Raw genomic sequence first — 18,895 nt, forward strand, 5'->3', positions numbered from 1 at the left:
ACACCCCTTCTTGGGGACTTTAACCTTATCTTTGGAATTAAAATTAGACTTTTATACAGTCCTGATCTACAAAATGGATAGATCCAAAAAATAAAAAAAAGAAAATGCGGCAGAAAAGAAAAGCACGTGCAACATCTGGCTGGGGTCAGGGCATCTCTGCCTTCACGCTCCAGCGTGGGATCGACATGCACCCAGGAGGAGGGCAGGGGCAGACCCACACGCAGCGGTCACCCCAATAACGAGTCCTGATTCAAGCCCTCCAGGACTGAGCTGGAAAAGCTGTGGTTTAGGATGCAAAGTTTAGGACAAAAATTTAAAGCAGCAAATGAACTCGAGAAGTCCCTGCATCCGTGGCACAGATGAGCATTATCGCCCACACCAACAGCGTACAACCCACTACCAACAGCATGTTTCCCATCTAATCTGCTTAACAATAAATAACCAGCTGTTTTCAGCTAACAGCAGCTGCCGGTAGCCAAAAAGCCAGGCTTCCTCTTAAGAAATGGGATATACATTCCTTACAGTTCCCTATCAGGACCCATTTTTGCCATCAGCCATGCCCTCAAGTCCCCCTGGGATGGCGCGTTAGTCTCTTGACAGGGTGTCTGTGCAACACAGTTGAACATATTTAAATGTTTGCATAATAGGGAACCAGAAGCATCATTATTTGGTAGTAGTTACTGCCAGAGCTTCCCAAAATATGAAGCAGATCGTATCAATACCAACTGTTCTCATCTTCCAGACAGATCTGCTGGGGGAAAAAAAAAAAAAGAAAAAGAAAAAAATCTGTTCAGCATCTCATCCAAGCTCTTCAATCTCTCTTAGCAGTGAAGCAGCACAAACCTGCTCAATCCTCCTGCATCAAGCGTGCCGCACGCTGGAGTAGCACGAATGGGGACTGCTCAGAGACAGCACAAAACAGGGAGAAAGCCCAGACAAACTCGAGCCAGAAAGAAACATTTCCAGATGTACTGTACTGATAGACCTCATCTCTACTAGTATTTTTTTTAGAAGCCTGACCACAAGCATACAGATGGATGGGAACTCCATTGAACCTATTTAATTTTTCTTTGTAAATACTTCCCTCTTCGTGTCATACTTGCTGGGAAGACGCCCAAGAGCCTGGGGTGTGTGGGGTAAAATTTTTATGTGGTGCACAGAGCTTGAGTTTAGGAGGTCCACCCAGGGGCCACTGGCCTCCATATGCTGCTTGTACAGCCAATGACCACCGTCATGCTACGAAGAGCCAGAAGCAAGGAAACATCACACGTGGGCTGGATCCAAGTCCACCACTGGAGTTGTCTTGACGTAAATGGTCCCAGTCAACTTGCACCAAAGGGGACCTTCTGATGAACAAAGTCCTGTGCCGTCAGGGGTCAGTGGCTCTTGTCATGGGGTCAGTCAGGGGGTTTAAGTAGTAATTTGTGTTACACAGCCATCCCCAGGTAAAGACTGGCTTTTCTTGGCCTTCAAGTCTTGTCATGATTGCAGTCATTTTGAAAAAAACAAACCATAAAGGGCAGCCGCTGTTCAGCAGAAGCCAAGTTCTCTTAATGTCTTCAATAAATAATTACATAAATAGAACAAGTTTAAGTGTGCCAGAAACATGAACAACAGCTTCAAATGCAACCAGTGCAGCCCCAAATCCCTACCCCAACCGAGATTCAGTATGGCCTACAAGATGAATGTGAGGTCTTTCACGAATACCTCCAATCTGTAGAAAAAGGTGGACTTCTGGCACCAAATTAGCATTTAACGCAGTGACAGGCTCTCTGGAGCCCCCTCCGTGAGCCCCCTGGCTGCACTCGATTCATCCTGCTGGTGCAGTTTTTTTTCTCCTTCTTGCCCCACTAGGTCACATTAAAAAAAAGCAAACGAGCACATACTGGGTGGGCAGGGGGACATTCAGGACCTGCCATCCCCTGCATTTCCAGCAGCTCTTTGCCTTGCTCTTACAAAGGGCTGTGAGCTCGATCCATCTGCCGCAGGGATGAAACCCAAGAAGCACATTGTATTTGCACAGGCTGCCAAATCCGAGCGTCCAGGAGCATCTTGGCACCAGCGTATCTTCTGCCACATGATAAAACAAAGACTGATGGTGACAAACGAAGAACAGGTGGAGGTTTAATTAGGTCACCAAACCACATGATTGCAACCTGCGAGGCTGCATTAACGCAAATGTTTGCGCCCACCATACTCGCGCTCGGGGTGGAAAGCCACAGCCTGCAGAGACGATCAGCTTCCCCTGGGGCTGGATGCTGCGTACAAGTGGTGGGATTACCGTGGGGTCATAGCTGGGAAATGACGAGAATTGCTGCCTCTTGGGTCCGATTTAGAAAAGCAGAAAGAAATCTGGCCTTTTTACTGTCTAGTTTATCACGGCAGGACAGGTGCAATTAAAAAAAGATCAGCAACTGAATCTGTCTCCTCATGCTACTTCTCCTTGCAGTGTGTCACCACGAGGACCCGTCACTCAGAGGCTGTGTACCTTGCGCACGTGCGTGGCGAGGTCCGTTCAATGGTCGGTTCCTGCACATCCAGCACCAACCCCAGCCAGGTACGGCCACCGCGTCTCTGCCACCCCACCCAGCACCCCGGGGCCAAGGGACCCCAGGGACACCGCTGCAGCAATGCTGCCTCCAGACTCCTCACAACCACGGATGGACAAACCCGTAGCCAAATCGTCCACACTGGCTGCTTTTTTAAAATAGCTTTTCAGTGATTTCCTACAGCCAAACCAGCTTCACGAAAAACGTAGGTGCAGGAGTACTCGGTCACATGGCTGCAGGAGAACTGCCACCCCCCTTAACATATCTGGGGACAAACCTGCTGGTGTCACACCACCTCCCCATGGAGCAAGGTCCGGGTGCTCTGTGTATCAGACATGGAAAGTTAAATAATTTCACTGCTGATCTAGATAGCCAGTTGCTGCAATAAAGGTAAACCCTGGTCCATGCTCAGGATTGGTTGGACTGGACGATCTTAAAGGTCTTTTCCAACCTAAACGATTCTCTATGATTCTGTGATTAAGACCAGGATGCACCAAGCTCAGCAGCTACTAAAGACTCTGACAAAAGTAGGATTTTCATGCTGTAAAATTCCCATTCAGGTTATTGCAGCTTCAGCTAAGAAACCCTTCAGCACAAGAAAATCCTGCCTCCTTCCTCCGCACCGCTGGCTTAACTGAACAGCTCACTCAAGCTAACTTCCCAAGAAGTTCTGTTATACAAATGTTTAATGATCTAAGCACATTTTTCCCAAACTCTTTGGAGGCATGACCCACTCTCGTTCTTTGCCTTCACTGAGTCCAAGCAGTTCCTAGAAGTTATTCACCATATTTACAGGTTTCCCCCCTTAACCTCTTTGCATCTTACCAGTGAACTGTGACACGTATTTTGAGAAAATAGACAAAAGTTTCCCGATCTCTCTCTGCTTTTATGTCTGAAATAACACCTGGTGCCTTAAGTATGATCCCAGCTGGCATGATTGATGCTTGGCTTGTTTCGGGTTGGTCGCGGAGGGGCAGGCGAGAAGCGCAGCGATCCATGCTTGTGGCCAGTATTTGGATTCACACTCTGGGCCTCGTAAGCCAGGCAAGCCACACTTCCCAGTGAGCAACTGTTGCAACATAATTACTTGGTTAAAATCCTATTAGGACTCTCAGCTACAGCCAACGATGGGTCTCACTCTCCAATTCACCTTCCTCCGGTGAAAATATGATGGTCAAAGGATGAGCAAATTTGGCAACGCAAAGGCATGCTATTCGGGTGCTGGAGTTCAGAGGAATACTTTCCTTTAAGGAAACTCTATTTAACAAGAGCTGAAAGGGACTCTCTTGCCCAGAAATCTGTAAAAATAACCCAAAAGCTACTGACAGATTTGCCCCTTGGGGATTAATTCCAGCCTTTATTGGAGCGACATGAGCAATGGAGATGTATTTGGGTTCTTTAAAGCGCACTACACCCACTGCCCCGCAACCCTACGAAGTAAAACAAATGACCATGTCTCAGAGCAACAAGCAAACAAGGAGCAAGGAGCAAACAAGCAGCACCAGGGTAAGAGCAATGTTTCCAGTCTTTGAATGGCAAAAGAGGAGATAACACCAGGTTTACGGATAGCCCGGGACTTCTCAAGTGGGAAGCCAAGGGCAGAGGCTGGTGGGGCAGAAGGGGCTGTTTGTCCAGCCTTTGCCTGGGCTGGTGCACCCTGAGAAGAGGCCAGAGGGATGGTTATTTAACAGCACCTGTCGAGGAATGAAGCAACACCCACCCAGGGCAGCGAGAGCAGAGGCGTGACAGTCATACAGCCCCTCTGCTCCGGTTTGATTTTGACTGCCGTTACCTACACGCTCCCAGCCGCATGCGCAGGTGATCGTGCTTACTCTGCAGCATGTATTTGTGCAACGCAAGTCACGGAACATCAGCCTGGAGGTTCTTGGCGGCAGAGAAATAAGGCAGCTCTTGCTTCAGGAATACATCAGTGGTAGCTGACTTCCCAAAAATCATTTCTGTGCTAAAACCTGCTTCTATCAACACTGCATGAATGATAACATCAACCTAAAGCATGCTGGGGTTGAAACACATTCCCATCCTGTTACACCCAGGATCGACAGGAGATGACAGCACTACCAGCTCAATAAGACGGCATGGAGATACAGTAGGTACCGCGCCAAGCGCAGTCTATTTTCAATAATCAGTTCTGCAAAGCCAAGTCGCTGCTCACGTGGGTGACATTAATCCATCATTTGAACAAGAAAGAGGAGGAAACCAACTGGAAGCTGATGGGGAACTCCCAGGTGAGTCAGTCCATGAGCATTGAACCAACCTGCTTCAGAGCCTCCTCTCTGGAAAGGCAGCGCTGAAGGGGCTGGCAGCAAAAAATATCTGTGCCTAGATAAATGACTTCATATGTCGAGCCAAAGATAAAGTTACACAGAGCTTCTCACAGAGGATATGGTCATCAGGTTTATTTTTGTAGTTTTCATTACACTCAAAATAACTTTGGCAGACTTAGAAAAAATAAATTTTCAAAGCCTTCTCCCATTGATGTCACCAGTTTTAATTAATTTTTGCTGAAGTGGTTTAAAGATGAATGCTGCTGGGAAAGGGCTGGTTCCTGGTGTACTGCTCTGGGCCTCCGTGTTCAAACGCCGGAGCTGCACCAAATGCCACCAGGATAAATACTGCCTCGGTCTCACTGGGAGATGGCTCTGGCCCATCTTCCTGCGCCAGTGGTTTTGAGGCCAGACTGCCTTTTAGCTCACGCCTCTGACTCCGTGTCAGAGGCGCTGCCAGCTCTGGGAATAACACTGGTGCCACGCTATTTCCTGCCTCAGAAAGTCCTGGCCACATCCAGCATTTAATGTCACCTCGGTAGGACATTAAATGTCACTGCTGGCCGACACAGCAGCTGATCTGGTAGGGTATTGTTTGGACGGGTGCTGAGCAGAGGACGTGCCTTCCCTTGGACACCAGCGCGCTGGGGAGCTCGGTTTGAGAGCAGTCCCCAAATTCCCAGTCTCAAATCTCCCCTTTGCTGCACACCTGGCTGTCACTTGCTGCTCCCTCCACCACCATGAGCTCCTCAAGAGGGGTGCAGAGCAGTGCCAAAAGTGGCTTTGCAATAGAGGAAAGCAAGCCAGCGCCAGCAGAAGTCCCCCTGACACTGCCATGACATACCTGGCTGCGGCCGCCGTGCCAGCAACACTCTCCGGACACACAGCAAGCCACAGAGCCATGAGAAAATCATTCCTCTACTTTCAAGAGGAACTTTGGGCTCCTTCCCCCTTGCCAGCCGGCACCCTGCAGCGCGCAACACATGCGCGAGTCGGACGGCTGAGAGGAGATGCCAAACCAAGCAAGACTCCCTCTCCCCCATTTATTTCCATCTATTGCAACCGCTCAAGAAAACAACCCTCCGACTCATAGGTTTCCGTCAACGGAGAGTCCTGAAGCCACGAAACAACTCTCTAAGCAAAGCTTTAAGCTTCCCAAGGATGAGATGGGGGCCCACCACTCTGCGGCGGCTGCTTTCCGGGACCTTCTGTAAGAAGAGGGAGGGTAGCCGTGCCCGTCCCAGGTAGCTCCCGGGAGAAGGCGGCTGGCGGCTCCTGCACATGTGGCGTGCAGACACGGCTCCAGATGTCCTCAGGGCCTTCCACAAATATCCGAAAGGGACTGGGCAACCGTCGCCAGGAAGGAGCTGATGGAAGGTAGCCAGCAGTAATTTCTATGCTCAAAGAGCGTTCTTCCAAAAGCTGCTAAGATCTGCGATCAGATTTTTGAAGGGGTAAGATTTGAAAACACGTTAAACAGAAAGTAAGGGCCTGCATTTAAATGGCACCATTTGTCAAAAGTCCTTCCCAGCCAGTTGTTCTTCGCTACTGAGGTGCTTTAACGCTTGGCTTCTGGCTCATTTTTTAAAATCCTGGCACAGGTTTTTCTGTGCAGGAGAGAGAATTGTGATTGTGTTTGTATGTTTAGTGCAAAAAAAAAATCCTGTTTATATTAATACCGTAATTCTAATGTCCTAGCCTCCTGCAGGCAAAGTCAGACCGAGAAAGTAAACCCTGCTGAAGCGAAGTGACTGGCAGGGTATGGGAAGGGACAGGGTTCTCACAGAAACTGTGGCAAAGAGGATTTAGGAAACATTTTAAAACTTGAAGATGTTGTAAAGCTCTTTGTCTCATTCTAAATCGTAAAAATTACAGAAAAATACTGAGCTGTAATGGTTTCAGTAGGTAGAAAAGCATCTCTTGATGTGACAGTAAGGAATAGTTCAGACATTTAAGCTCAGTAGCTGCAAAGCAACTCAGAAAAGCAGAGATCACCACTAATTTAAAAAAGAAATACTTGCTTTCATTTGATGTTTTTTCCATAGCTGTTTAACAATCCTGAAGGACTCATGACTCAGAAATGCAGAACTACCGACCCAGATACCGAAGATGTAAAAAGACAGCAGTAATAGAGAGCTGCTATCACGCAAGAGCGCGAAACAAAGAGCCGGCGTTAACAGAGCTCAGCGCATCCCATTTGGCCTGCTGGAAAACATCTGCCGTTTGTCAGGACTACAAAGCAAGTAGAGCCCTCTCCTCCTTGATCTCCAGCAATTAGGGAAATTCTGTTGTGCTAATGACCTGGGGAGACAAGGCAGGGAGAAGGCAGATAGCGAGTGACACCTGAAGACAACATGTACACCAGTAAAAATTAGGCAGATAGTTCAAGTGGCTGGGAACCACAAAATGTACCACGCCAAACTTCCACAGCAAGCTGGAGAAAGCTGATCCCCGTGTATAAAGTTAGGGTAAAAAATTAAAAAAATAAAAATAACAACAACAAAAAAATTGTATAAGTAATAATAAGCACAGCAAGAGAGCCTCTGGAGTTGCTGAGTCTGCAGAGGTAAGGAGGATTTTAAATGATCGGCTTCCCCAAGTACACATGGTTTGAATTGTTGAGAAATGGAGCAATCCGCCTTCCTGCAGGCTGGAGTACCACTCCGCTCTTCCTGCTGCCAAGCCATTATTGGGAAATATTTGTCACATATTAACTGGAACATCGGATTACTACACTGAACGTTTAACACTGTTTTGTAATATATACATACATTCAAAAGCATATGACACCGTCTCAGCGTGAATTCAAGATGAAGACAGGGATATGCATCATCCGGAGGCCAGGAAATTTGGAGTTAAGGCTCCGGAGCGCAAAGCCTGCGGACGTACTGTTAAATAAAAAGGCACACGGAAACACAACGCATACATTGAAATACGCCGTGCAAGGGCAGCCGAAAGAGCTGGAGATTTTCACACCCTTGGTCTGCAATACAGCAAGGACTAGCTGCCAGGCAGGACATTTTCTGCAGACTGGGGCTTGTTTTAAGCCTTTTTTTTTACTGGACTTAAGAGGAGATGCTTGCTCTCAGGGTCTAGCACCGTGCATCCAGCACCTCGAGCTCTTGAGGGACCTTCTCGCGGACCCTGAAGACTTTTGGCGCGGCAACTACTGTATTTAAGAGCCTTTCACGCTTCAGGTTTCAGAAGACTGTGCTTAAAAATACAAGGGAGGGAATTAAAAAAAGACTCCTTAAAAAAAAAAAAAAAAAAAAAGGCAGCACTCGGAGGCCACACAACTGCAAACAAAGTGTTTGCGAGCATGAAGTTTTAGTCTTGCTTTCAACCCACCTCCAAGTGCTCATCAGCTGGAGGCTGTCCTAAATGCCGTATAAACAAGTGGTCCTGCACCTGCTGGATTTTATCTTGCAGCGAAGGCTGCGTGAGGATCCCACCAGAGAAAGAGGCTGAGCATAAGGGGACGAGGGGCCTCTCTGCAAAATATTACAGGCCAGGCTAAGGGAACGACAATAATAAAAATATTGAGCTGCTGTTCCGCAGCAAGCCAACATATGGGGACAGCCTGTCCTGGGCCTGCCCGGCGCCAGCAGCGTGCAACCCCTGCGGCCGCGTCCCAAATAGCCGGGGGGGCCGAAAGGCCGCGCTCCGCACCGGAGCGGGGTCCCCAACCCACCCCATCAAGGCGTTTCGGAGCCCGACCCGCACCTGGCCCAGCTGCCCCAACCCCCCAGGGATGCTCTCCTCTCCCTCAGCCACAGAAATGCCCAAACGATGAAGGAGCCAAAGTGACACGAAGTTGCTGTCATCATGTGTCCCCCCCATTGCATTGGTTGAATAAATAAAGCAAAACGGCTCAGAGCAGCACACAGATGCTGAGAGCAACTATGGAGGAACCCTTCTGCAGCATCCCCAGTGTCAGAGCCAGGGTAGTAATTTTTTTAAGCTTTAAAAAAAAAATTATTATTAACGTTTTTCTTGACGATTGGGATGCCTTCGTGGCCCTGACGAAACAGCCGGGCCCCCTCTGCTGGCCACTGGCCACTGGCCCCTGCGGCTCCGCAGCGGCTCTGGCAGCCCTGCCTGCCCCAAAAAGCCCTGAAGGTCCCATTTTAGAAGTCAAGCTGAGCTACAACCACCCAGCTGAGCCCTATAGCCAAATAGGTGACTTACTGCAGAGCGCAAAGTGCAAAACGGGTGGGTTTTGGGGAAGGGGGGCTTGGGGGTTTGGGATTTTTGGGGGGGTTTGGGATTTTTGGGGGGAGGTGTGGGAGGTTTTTGTTTTGGTTGGTTGGGGTTTTTTTACAAGCGCTAATTTAGAGCTTTGCTGTAGTCAAAATAACTTGAGCCTCATTTAACTTTTAAATGGGTCATAGTCATCTTGTCCCTAACTGCTTTTAATGCATAGCAAGTTGTTGTTATCAAAGTGAGCCCCAAAAAGCACCACCCCGCCCTCCGAACCCTGAGAGAACCCCAAACTGACTCGCTTCAAGGAAAAACAGGTCTTGTTTAAAAGCAGCCCAGCTCGCAGGGCGAGCTCCGAGCGTGCAGCCTGCTCCCACCGCTGCCCGCAGCTCTGCGGGGAGCGAGTCCCCCTCTTCCCAAAGAGGCACCAAGGGAGGGACCGCACCGGCGTGGCGATGCGGAAAGCAACACTATCGACAGCTCTTCGGTGGGCTTGCTTCAAATCCAGTGATAAGAAGTCTTCTTAAGCTCAGTGAGATTTCTGGAGGAGGAAAGTCCCCCAAGCCCAGGCGTTTAGGACACCCACCAGCTTCCAGCCGCCCCTGGGAAGCGGGAGCGGGGCTGCAGGCAGGGCTGCCGGCTCTGGCCATGCTCCCCACCTCCCCCTGCCTGCGGGCAGGATCTCCCCGTCTCGCTGTCCCTTCCGTGGAGGGGATTTTCTCTTCCCCAGGGGCTGCTTTTTTGGTGCGCGGAGGCAAATTGAGGCTTAGCTGTTAGTTTGCAACCTGGCATAACTCTGCAGCAAATGTTGGCAAGGGCCCTGAGTTCTTGGGATGTTTCCGGACCGGGCTCTTTAACTACAGACCAGAAGGCAATTCAGCCTTCTTCAGGAGAAAGAGAAAAAAAAAAAAAAAGAAACACCTGTAAAGATTCCTTTGATTTGCTCAAAAATAGCTGAAAGGCTTCAGGACAGCTCAGCAGAGCATCCTCGCCTTAGCACAGCGCTCAGCTCCCGAAAGGTGGTAGCCAGGAGCAGCCACCGATGCCACGGCATTTCCTACACACCAGGAAAGCAATCCTCCTTCCTTCGGCTCACAAATTACTTTGACGTTCGTTACTAATGATTTCAACGAGTATTTCAGCAGCACGTGGGAAAACCTTCCCCCGCCTCTCTTCCCCCCAACTCTCAAACGCAGCAACTGGCAAACCCAGTGACCTGGAACAGAACTGGGACTTTCCTGGCCACAAAGGAGCCTCTTCAAGCCCAACTGCTTTCTGCAGAGCAAAGGAAAAGCCTCCTGGCCCCTGAAGCGCACCAGCAGCGCCCCGGTTGCGCAGACCGCAGCAAGACGCAGCCCGCAGAGCCCCGTGAGCCTGACAGACTTGGCTGGCTCTGCGCATCAGAAGGGAGAAAACTGATTTGACTGGCGGTGTCTGAAGAGCTGAAAATAAGCATGGTTTGTGTCTCAGCTGACGGGGTTTGGCGATAAGGCAGGGGGGCGTACAGGGCGCCCACAGGAGCCTTCCACTGGAAAACCAGTGAGTACAACTGCAGCGGCACATTTAAGAGCATCGTTACTGAAATATTTCCGAGGTTATTACACATAATCTTATAGAGAAAAAGTCCATCTTTTTTGTCCTGTGAGTATGAACTAACGCTGTGTGTGTTCTGGCAGGATTCACCTCCAGCATGTCAGGAAAATCCGAGACTGCCTATTTGCCTATTGTGCATCTACATGTAGCGTTCAAGGTTTGGGTTTTTTTCCTTTAAAACCCGAATTGAACTATCTGCTGCTTGCAAGGCTTTGTAAGACGCCTAGGCGTTCTCCCCCATCAAAAGCACTGCACATCTTTCACCCATCTTTCGCTACTTCTGTGAAAAGAAAAAAAGGAAAAGGCTTGAAGTGCCTCAGCCCAAAGTCATTCATGCCGTTCAGTATAACAGCAGAGCACTTAACGGAGCATTTCTATAAATGAGATTCCTTTACAAACTAATCTAAGCTGTTTATTGTTTCCAAGGAGCATGCACTTCCACAGCAGAACAGGAAGTTTTGACAGTTTAAGAAGTTCATTAAACTCTGGGAGGAAATTTAAACAATCAGTGACAGCTTTCATACAGCAAGGCAGCGCTGGAGAAGTCGCTACCCTCCTAAAAGGCAGAGAGGCTGCAGCTTTTAATTATCACACTTGCATTAAGCCCCAGTGATTTTGTTACTACTTCTAAATTGTTTTGGCCCAACACCCAGGGCTCACAACCGAGTAAAGCTATTTGCTCTTTTATTCTTATAGCCAAACGTCGCTTTTGTCCAAACCTCAAACTCCTTTATCTGTAAACAGGCCAAAGCAAGGCAATGGCAGAAGTTAACAGTCTCAAGCACAAGAGAGTGCTTCAGCTTGGAAAAAACCACTTCTTAGCGCATTTTCCTTGATACGGAGGAATATAGAAAATAGGAGAGGAGGAGCTCGGTGGCGTCGGTCCAGCGAGCAGGCGGCTCCCGGGCGGTCTGGCGCTGGCCGTGCCGGGACGTTTGCCCTTACCTGGGGGGCACATGCAGTCTGACGGAGCCTCTCTCGCCGTCCGCAGCTTTGCTAGTCCTTCACCCAGCTTCTGTTTGGAGGAGGAATAAAAATAATCATTTAGAGAACACATTACATCTAAACGCGGACCGCGTGTGCATGCCAACAGCCAAACCATCCAGCACGCTTCCTTCCAGCGAGAGGTAATAGTTTTGCCCTGTCATGTTCAGCCTCTTGGGATAATACCTCGTGCCATCGTAGCACGCAGAATATTAAATGTTTCTTAGCAAGTCGCCAGTCTGCAACCCTCGCACGGCAAAGGCTCCTCCTGCACATCTCAAAAGTCACTTGTGCCAAGCACCGGGGGCTGGATTCATCCCGACTCTTACAAGTCCCGCGTTCAGACGTCAGCATCGTCGCGGGCCGTTCGGTGGCAGGAACAGCGCAGGGGGAGGGAGCCCCTCTGCTCCACCACGGCCGGCCCCGGCACCGAGGCAAAGGCCCCGGGGAAAGCCCCGCTGCAACCGAGCTGCTTCCAAACAGCCGGGAGGTTGCGTGGCAGGGTGGTGATATTTGCACAGCAGATGTGACCCGATTTGGCCGGTTTTGTACTTAAAAGTCATGCTACGAGGAGCACGACAGGTTCTTTAGGAGAGGGATGAGGAGATGAAGGACAGTGGGGTGGTCACTGCCAGCGAGACCAGGGTGCTCACCCACCCCCAGCTCCACCAAAAGCAAGGTGTTTCCATCTCCAAAGTGAAAAACTCATCAGTGGGACTACTAGAACACGTAAAAATTCACAAAACTGAAGCAATGTCTACGTGGCATATTGCAGACAGATGTGAGCGCACTCTGCCTGCTCTCTAAGCCAACCAAAATGTTCGTGCCTGCAGTTAGGACACTGCCAAGCCCAAGTTAATAAGCCCTGATGACAGGTAAGTTATATGAGCTCAGGCACAGCGCTTCGTGGCTGGGGCAGCCCAGCAAGGGTGGGAACATCTCATCTTCACCCGCAATCGTTGCTCTCAGTCCTCCAGGAATGCCCTGTCTCACCTAAAGTATTTACCAAGAGGGAAACCAATAATCTGATAACTGGCGTCCCCACATTTCAAAGAGAGAAAATTCAAAGCACTTTTTGAATTCAGGGTGCTCAGAATTGAATTCTGCACAGCTGATGACCCAGGCTATGTTCAAATATTTCAACACTGTGGACTATTCAGGAATTAGGCTACCTGTGAATTAGGTTCTTTTCCTTTTATTCTGGTGATTAAGCAGTTTTATCTGTTGTTGAAATCCTATGCTTTCCTTTCTAGCTGCTCCGACGTGATGCTAAGAGGTCCTGAAAGTATCGACATGGTTTCATAGCACCTGACAGAGAAGTTGTCCTAAGGAAAGCATAACAGCAGAACGACCTGGCTGCCTTCTACAGCACATACGCCTCCCTTGAGAAAAAGTGGCAAGAACGTATCTGAAGAGGCTTTTCTGACAGCCCCTTGCAGTCTGAATATTACAGAGTCACTCAATTTTTCTGTTTATTTTAAAGTAATTTGGACGATGAAGATGCTCAAGGAAACGAAAATAAGCTCTTCCATCCTTTTAGTTCAGCAGGCATCACTGGCAACAGCAGAGGAGATCTGCTCCGGTCCTGAATCCTGGAGCGAGTCCTCTGTTCTCCCATTGAATTGTTCTTGTCATGAAACTGATTAATCTGGACACTCTCTGCCTACCACGGACAATAAATCCTTTGTGAACAAAAGAGTCCAGCTTTGTTTACAACAACTGGATGCTTCTAAAATCCTCCCGTTAACATTTTCCCTTCAGTATGAAAACTGCGCGCTTCGAACTGGGGCTTTTGACGTAGAGCAAGCGGAGATGCTGCCATGTTCGGACCACGCTGCTGGAAATGTTTCGGAGGTGTCAAAGCAGGACCCCGCCGCCCGTCCCGCTAAAGCAACAGCCAAGGGAAGGGCAAGGTCCCGCCACGTTAAAAATCAGCAGTTTCTCCAAAGTTAGACGGGTGCCTGTCACAGGGCCAGAAACTAAATCCTCGTTGTCCAAATCGGCTTTCATTGCCTTAACCACACACTCACCCTTCCTTTATTATTTCCTATCCTCTTTTACTTGCCAAACATTGAAACAACACTAAAAGGAACAGAGCCAGCGCGTTGTTTGCTGCTCTTTAGATGCAGCTCTGCCGTAAATTACGCCAGCAAACCCCCAGATTGGTATATGGGGTAATGCTTTTTGGGCAGCGACGGAGAACAAAGTGTGCTGGGTCATGCACAGGGAGCGTATGGAGCTTTGGTTTCACTTCTGAAATATTGTGGTAAACTTCAAAGGATGACCAACACAGAATTTAACAAAAAAACTTGACCCCAGGCACCAGTTGATGTTCATGATGATGGAAATATTCTCTCACTCCAGAAACTCTCAAGCACAGAAAGGACAGAAGTTGCCCGACGAGCGAGCGGTCTTATGTAACGGAGAGGAGTTTGGTCAAGAAGCAGACACTTTCTGAAACGTTACCATGAATGAGTAAGTTCATTTAAAACAACTGTTAATAGATAGCACAATCACTACCGTGCATTCCTTGAATCTGTTCCTCATTTCAAAATTTGCTTTCAGTATTGACAAAAGTTTGGTCATACTAAATGTTTCAACAAGCTCACTCTTGCATTAGAAACCCAATTATGTGGGTTTTGCGTTATTTTCCCCTGTACAATCTCCATCTCGGCGTTCCCAGTACAAAACAAGCTTTCCACACTTAACTAAATCTCAGCAAGAGGTTGCACATGATCTTAGGCAGTGCCACAGAAACCATTCCCATTGCTAAACACAGTTATTGGAGTAATTGGAATAGAACCGCTGCCACGGCTGGCAGGCTAATTCCTGCCTGGAGAAAAGACGTTAACTAGATTTTGTGATTACGCCTCGCAGGCACCCCCCTGTTCTGGTATTCAGGGTTTTCACAAAAATATTTTCTAGCATTTCCTTTTTATCACGGCACATCAACGCAACCAAGTTTCCAGGAGAAAGGACACGCTGTGGCGGTGCCGGCGATACCCTCACCGTAACTCCAAGAGTAACGAAGATGCAGCAGGAGGAATCGTTCACCCGGAGCAGCCTCCGTCCCCCCTTGCATCCCACCCGGCACCCAGCTGAACGCGCTCCGCTCCCCAGAGCTGCTCACAGCTGGAAGGCACTGCATACAAACACATTTTTGCACGACCGAGGCTTGGTGGCTGTAACGATTTTAATGCAGCACCATGTTTTGTACCCCAGTCAGGCCATTAATAAAATCCCACTGTAAAAACCTTCCCCAGATGTCAGAATCGATCACTCGGAGCGTCCCGCGGCAGCCCCGTAAGCCGTGTTGAACCTTGCTGCACTTTATGAACTACTGTTTACACAAATCCAGCAAACCAGCTGCGGGATCGTCGTTTCCTATGAGTGATGGGAGCCCTCCCTGTCCCCCTTGCCTGTAAAAAGCCTGAAACCTAAACACCGGAGTCTGGGGAAAGATAGAACCCTGGGACCAAGCGTAACTTTCCCCAGAGATTTGGTTCAGTTCTGGGGAAGGGCATCGGTGTGGGGAACTGTTCTCCCAGTAGGTGAAATCTTTCAGCACTGAAATCTTTACTATCCTTCTCCTAGGAAGGGGGGTGTCTGCTATGAGATAGAATCAAGCACAGGAGGTGGCACTGGTGACGCTGAAATCTTTATTGAATAATTTCAGAAAACCCTGGGAATGAAAGTGAAGTAAGTAGTTGCTAGTCTTCTCTACCCGCCGTAAATCAGTTCAGCACCGCTGGACCGCACAATACCCCGTGACGGACGGTCCAGGTAACGGGGACCGTGTTCATACATCGCTAACACAGAAATTGAATTACAGCCCATGACATCCAGAGATAAAGAGCGTTTAGGCGCTCGGGATGCCTCTGCCGGTGAGCGGGGCGAGGGTGAACGTCGCTCGTCCTCAAGCATCGCACCGCTCGCCTTTGCACCCGGGGCACCTCCTCGGTCGGAAGGGCCAGGCTTTGCCACGCCTCGCCGCGCACTCTGATTCCCAGAGACGGCAATAAATAGGGAAAAAAGTTTGGTTAAAGGGAGGAATTTTTTTTTTTTTTTTTTTTTTTCTCCAAAGGAGAAGAGCGGCCGGCGGCGCCGGCCCCTGCGCCGGAGCGGGGCTGAGGCGCCCTCGCCAGTTTCTCGCCCCGGTGCGGCTGGTCCGGCGCTGTGCCCGTGGGCGCTGTCCCCCGTGGGCGCTGTGCCCGTGGGTGCTGTCCCCCGAGGGTGCTGTCCACGCGGGCTCTGCCCCCTCGGGCGCTGCCCCCCGTGGGTGCTGCCCCCCGCCGGCTCTGCCCCCGCGGGCGCTGCCCCCGCCGCCACTCACCTCACGGAAGAGCTGCTCCACGCGGGGCTGCAGCGCGTCCAGCAGCGGCCCGGGGCCGGCGGCGCCCCGCTGCTCCAGGGCGGCCAGCCGGCCCTGCAGCTCCGCCGTCTTGGCGCCCAGCAGCAGGCAGACGGCCACGGCGGTGAGCGAGAGGAGCAGGCAGAGGGCGGAGGTGGCGGTGCCCGCCGCGGCCCCGGCGCCGCTGCCCGCGCTCATCGCGCCGCGCTCCGCGCCGCTGCGCGGGGACCCGCTGGCCTGCCGCCCGCCCCCCCCCGCATCCAGCGCCCGCCCTGCGCGCTGCGCGCCCCGCCGCGGAAGTGGGGCCGGCAGCTGCGGAGCGGCCGCTCTCCTCCGCTCGCCCCGCCGGCCCCGGGTCTTAAACGGAGGAAGCGGGGGGTGGGGGTGGGGGGGTGGCGGCTCCCCCGCCGCCTCCCCCCGCGCAGGGGAAGGGGGGATGCTCCGGCGCGGCCCGCCGCTCCCCCACGGGGGGGTGGATTAGGCGGAGCAGACCCCACCCCTGCTGCCCGCCCCCCCCCCCCCCCGCGGGGCCCGCTCCCCCCCCGGGGCCCGGCGGTGCGGGGCTCGGCGAGGGCCGGGGGCAGCCCCGCTCCGGTCCCCGGGGCGGGCAGCGGCCGCGGGCGCCCCCCAGCGGGGCCGGGAGGGTCCCTGCGCCGCGACCGCGGGCCCCCGGCCCGGGGGGCACGGGGCTGGGAAATGGCCTCGCCTCGCCTCTCCCTCGCCCTCTCCTCGCCTCCCCCTCGCCCCCTCCCTCTCCCTCGCCTCCCCCTCGCCCCCTCTCCGAACCCGTGCGCCCCGTCAGAGGCGCCAGCCGTCGGCGGGGTTCGTTCGTTCTCGTGCTACGGCCCCGCTGGGGCCTGCGATCCCGTTTAGGGGAGACCTCATCTGCGAGGCCCGGTGGTTTCCCCCCCGCGCGTCGTAACGTGGCGATTTTATCACAGTGAAGCGCCCCGTCTGCTTCAGGGAGCCTTTGGATGAGAGAAACTATGCTCACCTATAAGCACGAAGTACCCCCAGACTTTGCCAAACATCCTTGCATTTTTCCTCTGTTGCAGATTGCGTCAAGTCAACTCTTAACTCGCCTATAAAACATCCTCGGATGACTTCATGCCTGTCTAGACTCTGAGCACGTACGATACAAACCCAAATGTACTCTTTGCCTCCTGGCCACAGACCCCCCGTTTCTTGAAGTAAGGAAACGGCCTCAAGTTGCACCAGGGGAGGTTTAGGTTGGATATTAGGAAAAATTTCCTCACCAAAAGGCTTGTCGAGTGTTGGAGCAGGCTGCCCAGGGCAGTGGTTGAGTCCCCATCCCTGGAGGTACTTAAAAGACGCGTAGGTGTGGTGCTTAGGGACAGGGTTACTTAGTGCTAGGTTGGACTTGATGATCTCAAAGGTCTTTTCCAACCTAAACGATTCTAGGATTCTAGTTCTCCTAGGATAGATGGGTGAAGCCTAGGACAGTTAGAAAAACGTGGTAGGAGTGGTGTCAGTATCCAGTAACTGTGTTAGTAAAACCCACGCCTGCACGCAGCCCGACTGCCATGTTGTATGTACACACTGCTTTTCTGTGGCCACTATTTCCAAATCAGCCAGGCACATCTGCATCACTTGCCACCAGCTATTCCCTGCCCTTCTTCACATGCCTGAAGACACAAAGGAGGAAACTCCTTTTTTTTTTGTGAGCAATCTCTTCCTTACCTTCTCCTCCCCCTCTCCTTTCTATGACCCTGCTAAGACTGTGCTGACAAGCTCCGGCGATCACAGGTGCGCAGTCACTCTGAGGGAGCTTCCAGGGTGCGAAGCATCGTGTCCTAAAACATGTCTGTGGGACCTGAGCCCCCCCTTACAACAGGGACACCTGGAAGCAAGAGGAAGGACTGATCACAACCACAGCTGCTCAGCCCTCTGCCCCGAAACTCCTAACCCCTTTCCTATTAAGGTTAAATCCCCAGCTTGATTCTTCCCCTGCCCTGCTCAGCTCCTCAAGTGCTGGATCTCATCCGCTGTTGGCACTTCAGAGACAAAGCCTGCTCTGTTCACTTAAAAGACAGCTTTATTTTGTCTCATCATCCACGTGTAGTCAAATGCGTAACTGACCCGTTATGGAAACACGTACCGTTGGTCTGCCTGGCTGAACCATTCACAGATGTATGGGCCGTATTTTTAAGGTACAATAGCTAAAAATCTGAAGCACAGAGAAAGACGCCAATGGATCTTACAATTATTTACCAACGGCTACAGGCAGTTAGCATTAGTTTGATCCAAATATGTAAAGATTACAAACTACCCCCAATTATATTCATGCATTAACAAGACGACGGGGGGTGTGCACGTAGAAATGTCTTGCCCAGCAAGGACAAACCCACTGAGGGCAGCCCAGAGAGCAGGAGAAATCGGGCTTACAAAAGGCAGTGCCCAGCGCCTGGCTGCTGCTGGGGGCCAACAGCTCCAGGCTGCTTCCCCGGGGAGCCCGGGGACCTTGGACGCGTGCCCCTCCACACCAGCACCTCTTCAGTACGTGCCGCAAGGCCTGCAAGACTACTTGGCGCCTCGCTGCAGATGCCGTATTAATCTTGAGAGTGCGTTTTTCTTTTTTTTCTAAGTTTACTGGGAAAGTTAAACAGGTTTTTATAATACACGTATTTTTTTTTCTAGCACGTATCTCTTTTAGCAAGTGCAATGCATTTTAGTAACCACGTTAACAAAGGCTAGTACTCCTTAGGCAAGAGTACACAATCTTCCCCTTTCTAATTTTCATACAACTGTTTTATAGTTAGTTTTATAGTTATAGCAGCATATAAACTTCTCCCCCCCCTCCATCTGCCTTTGATTTGCATTGCTTAGCTGATACGCTCAGCCCAGCCCTCGCTTTGCCGCTGAAAGCATGGGATGGAAAGCACCGTGAGAAGATGCAAGGGAAGGAATTCACT

General features: G+C 51.0%; 1 protein-coding gene across 1 annotated transcript in view; it reads right to left on the reverse strand.

Annotated features, from left to right (window-relative positions):
• Nucleotides 1–16,160, reverse strand: part of COL23A1 (collagen type XXIII alpha 1 chain) — a 193,004-nt gene extending 176,844 nt beyond the window's left edge. Inside the window, 2 exon segments of the mRNA XM_075715024.1 lie at nucleotides 11,573–11,642; nucleotides 15,945–16,160. Of these exon segments, the coding sequence (XP_075571139.1) occupies nucleotides 11,573–11,642; nucleotides 15,945–16,160 (286 nt within the window).
• Between the last annotated feature and the right edge of the window lie 2,735 nt (nucleotides 16,161–18,895).

This window comes from Pelecanus crispus, chromosome 8 (genome assembly GCF_030463565.1).
Source record: "Pelecanus crispus isolate bPelCri1 chromosome 8, bPelCri1.pri, whole genome shotgun sequence".
Taxonomy (NCBI): Eukaryota; Metazoa; Chordata; class Aves; order Pelecaniformes; family Pelecanidae; genus Pelecanus; species Pelecanus crispus.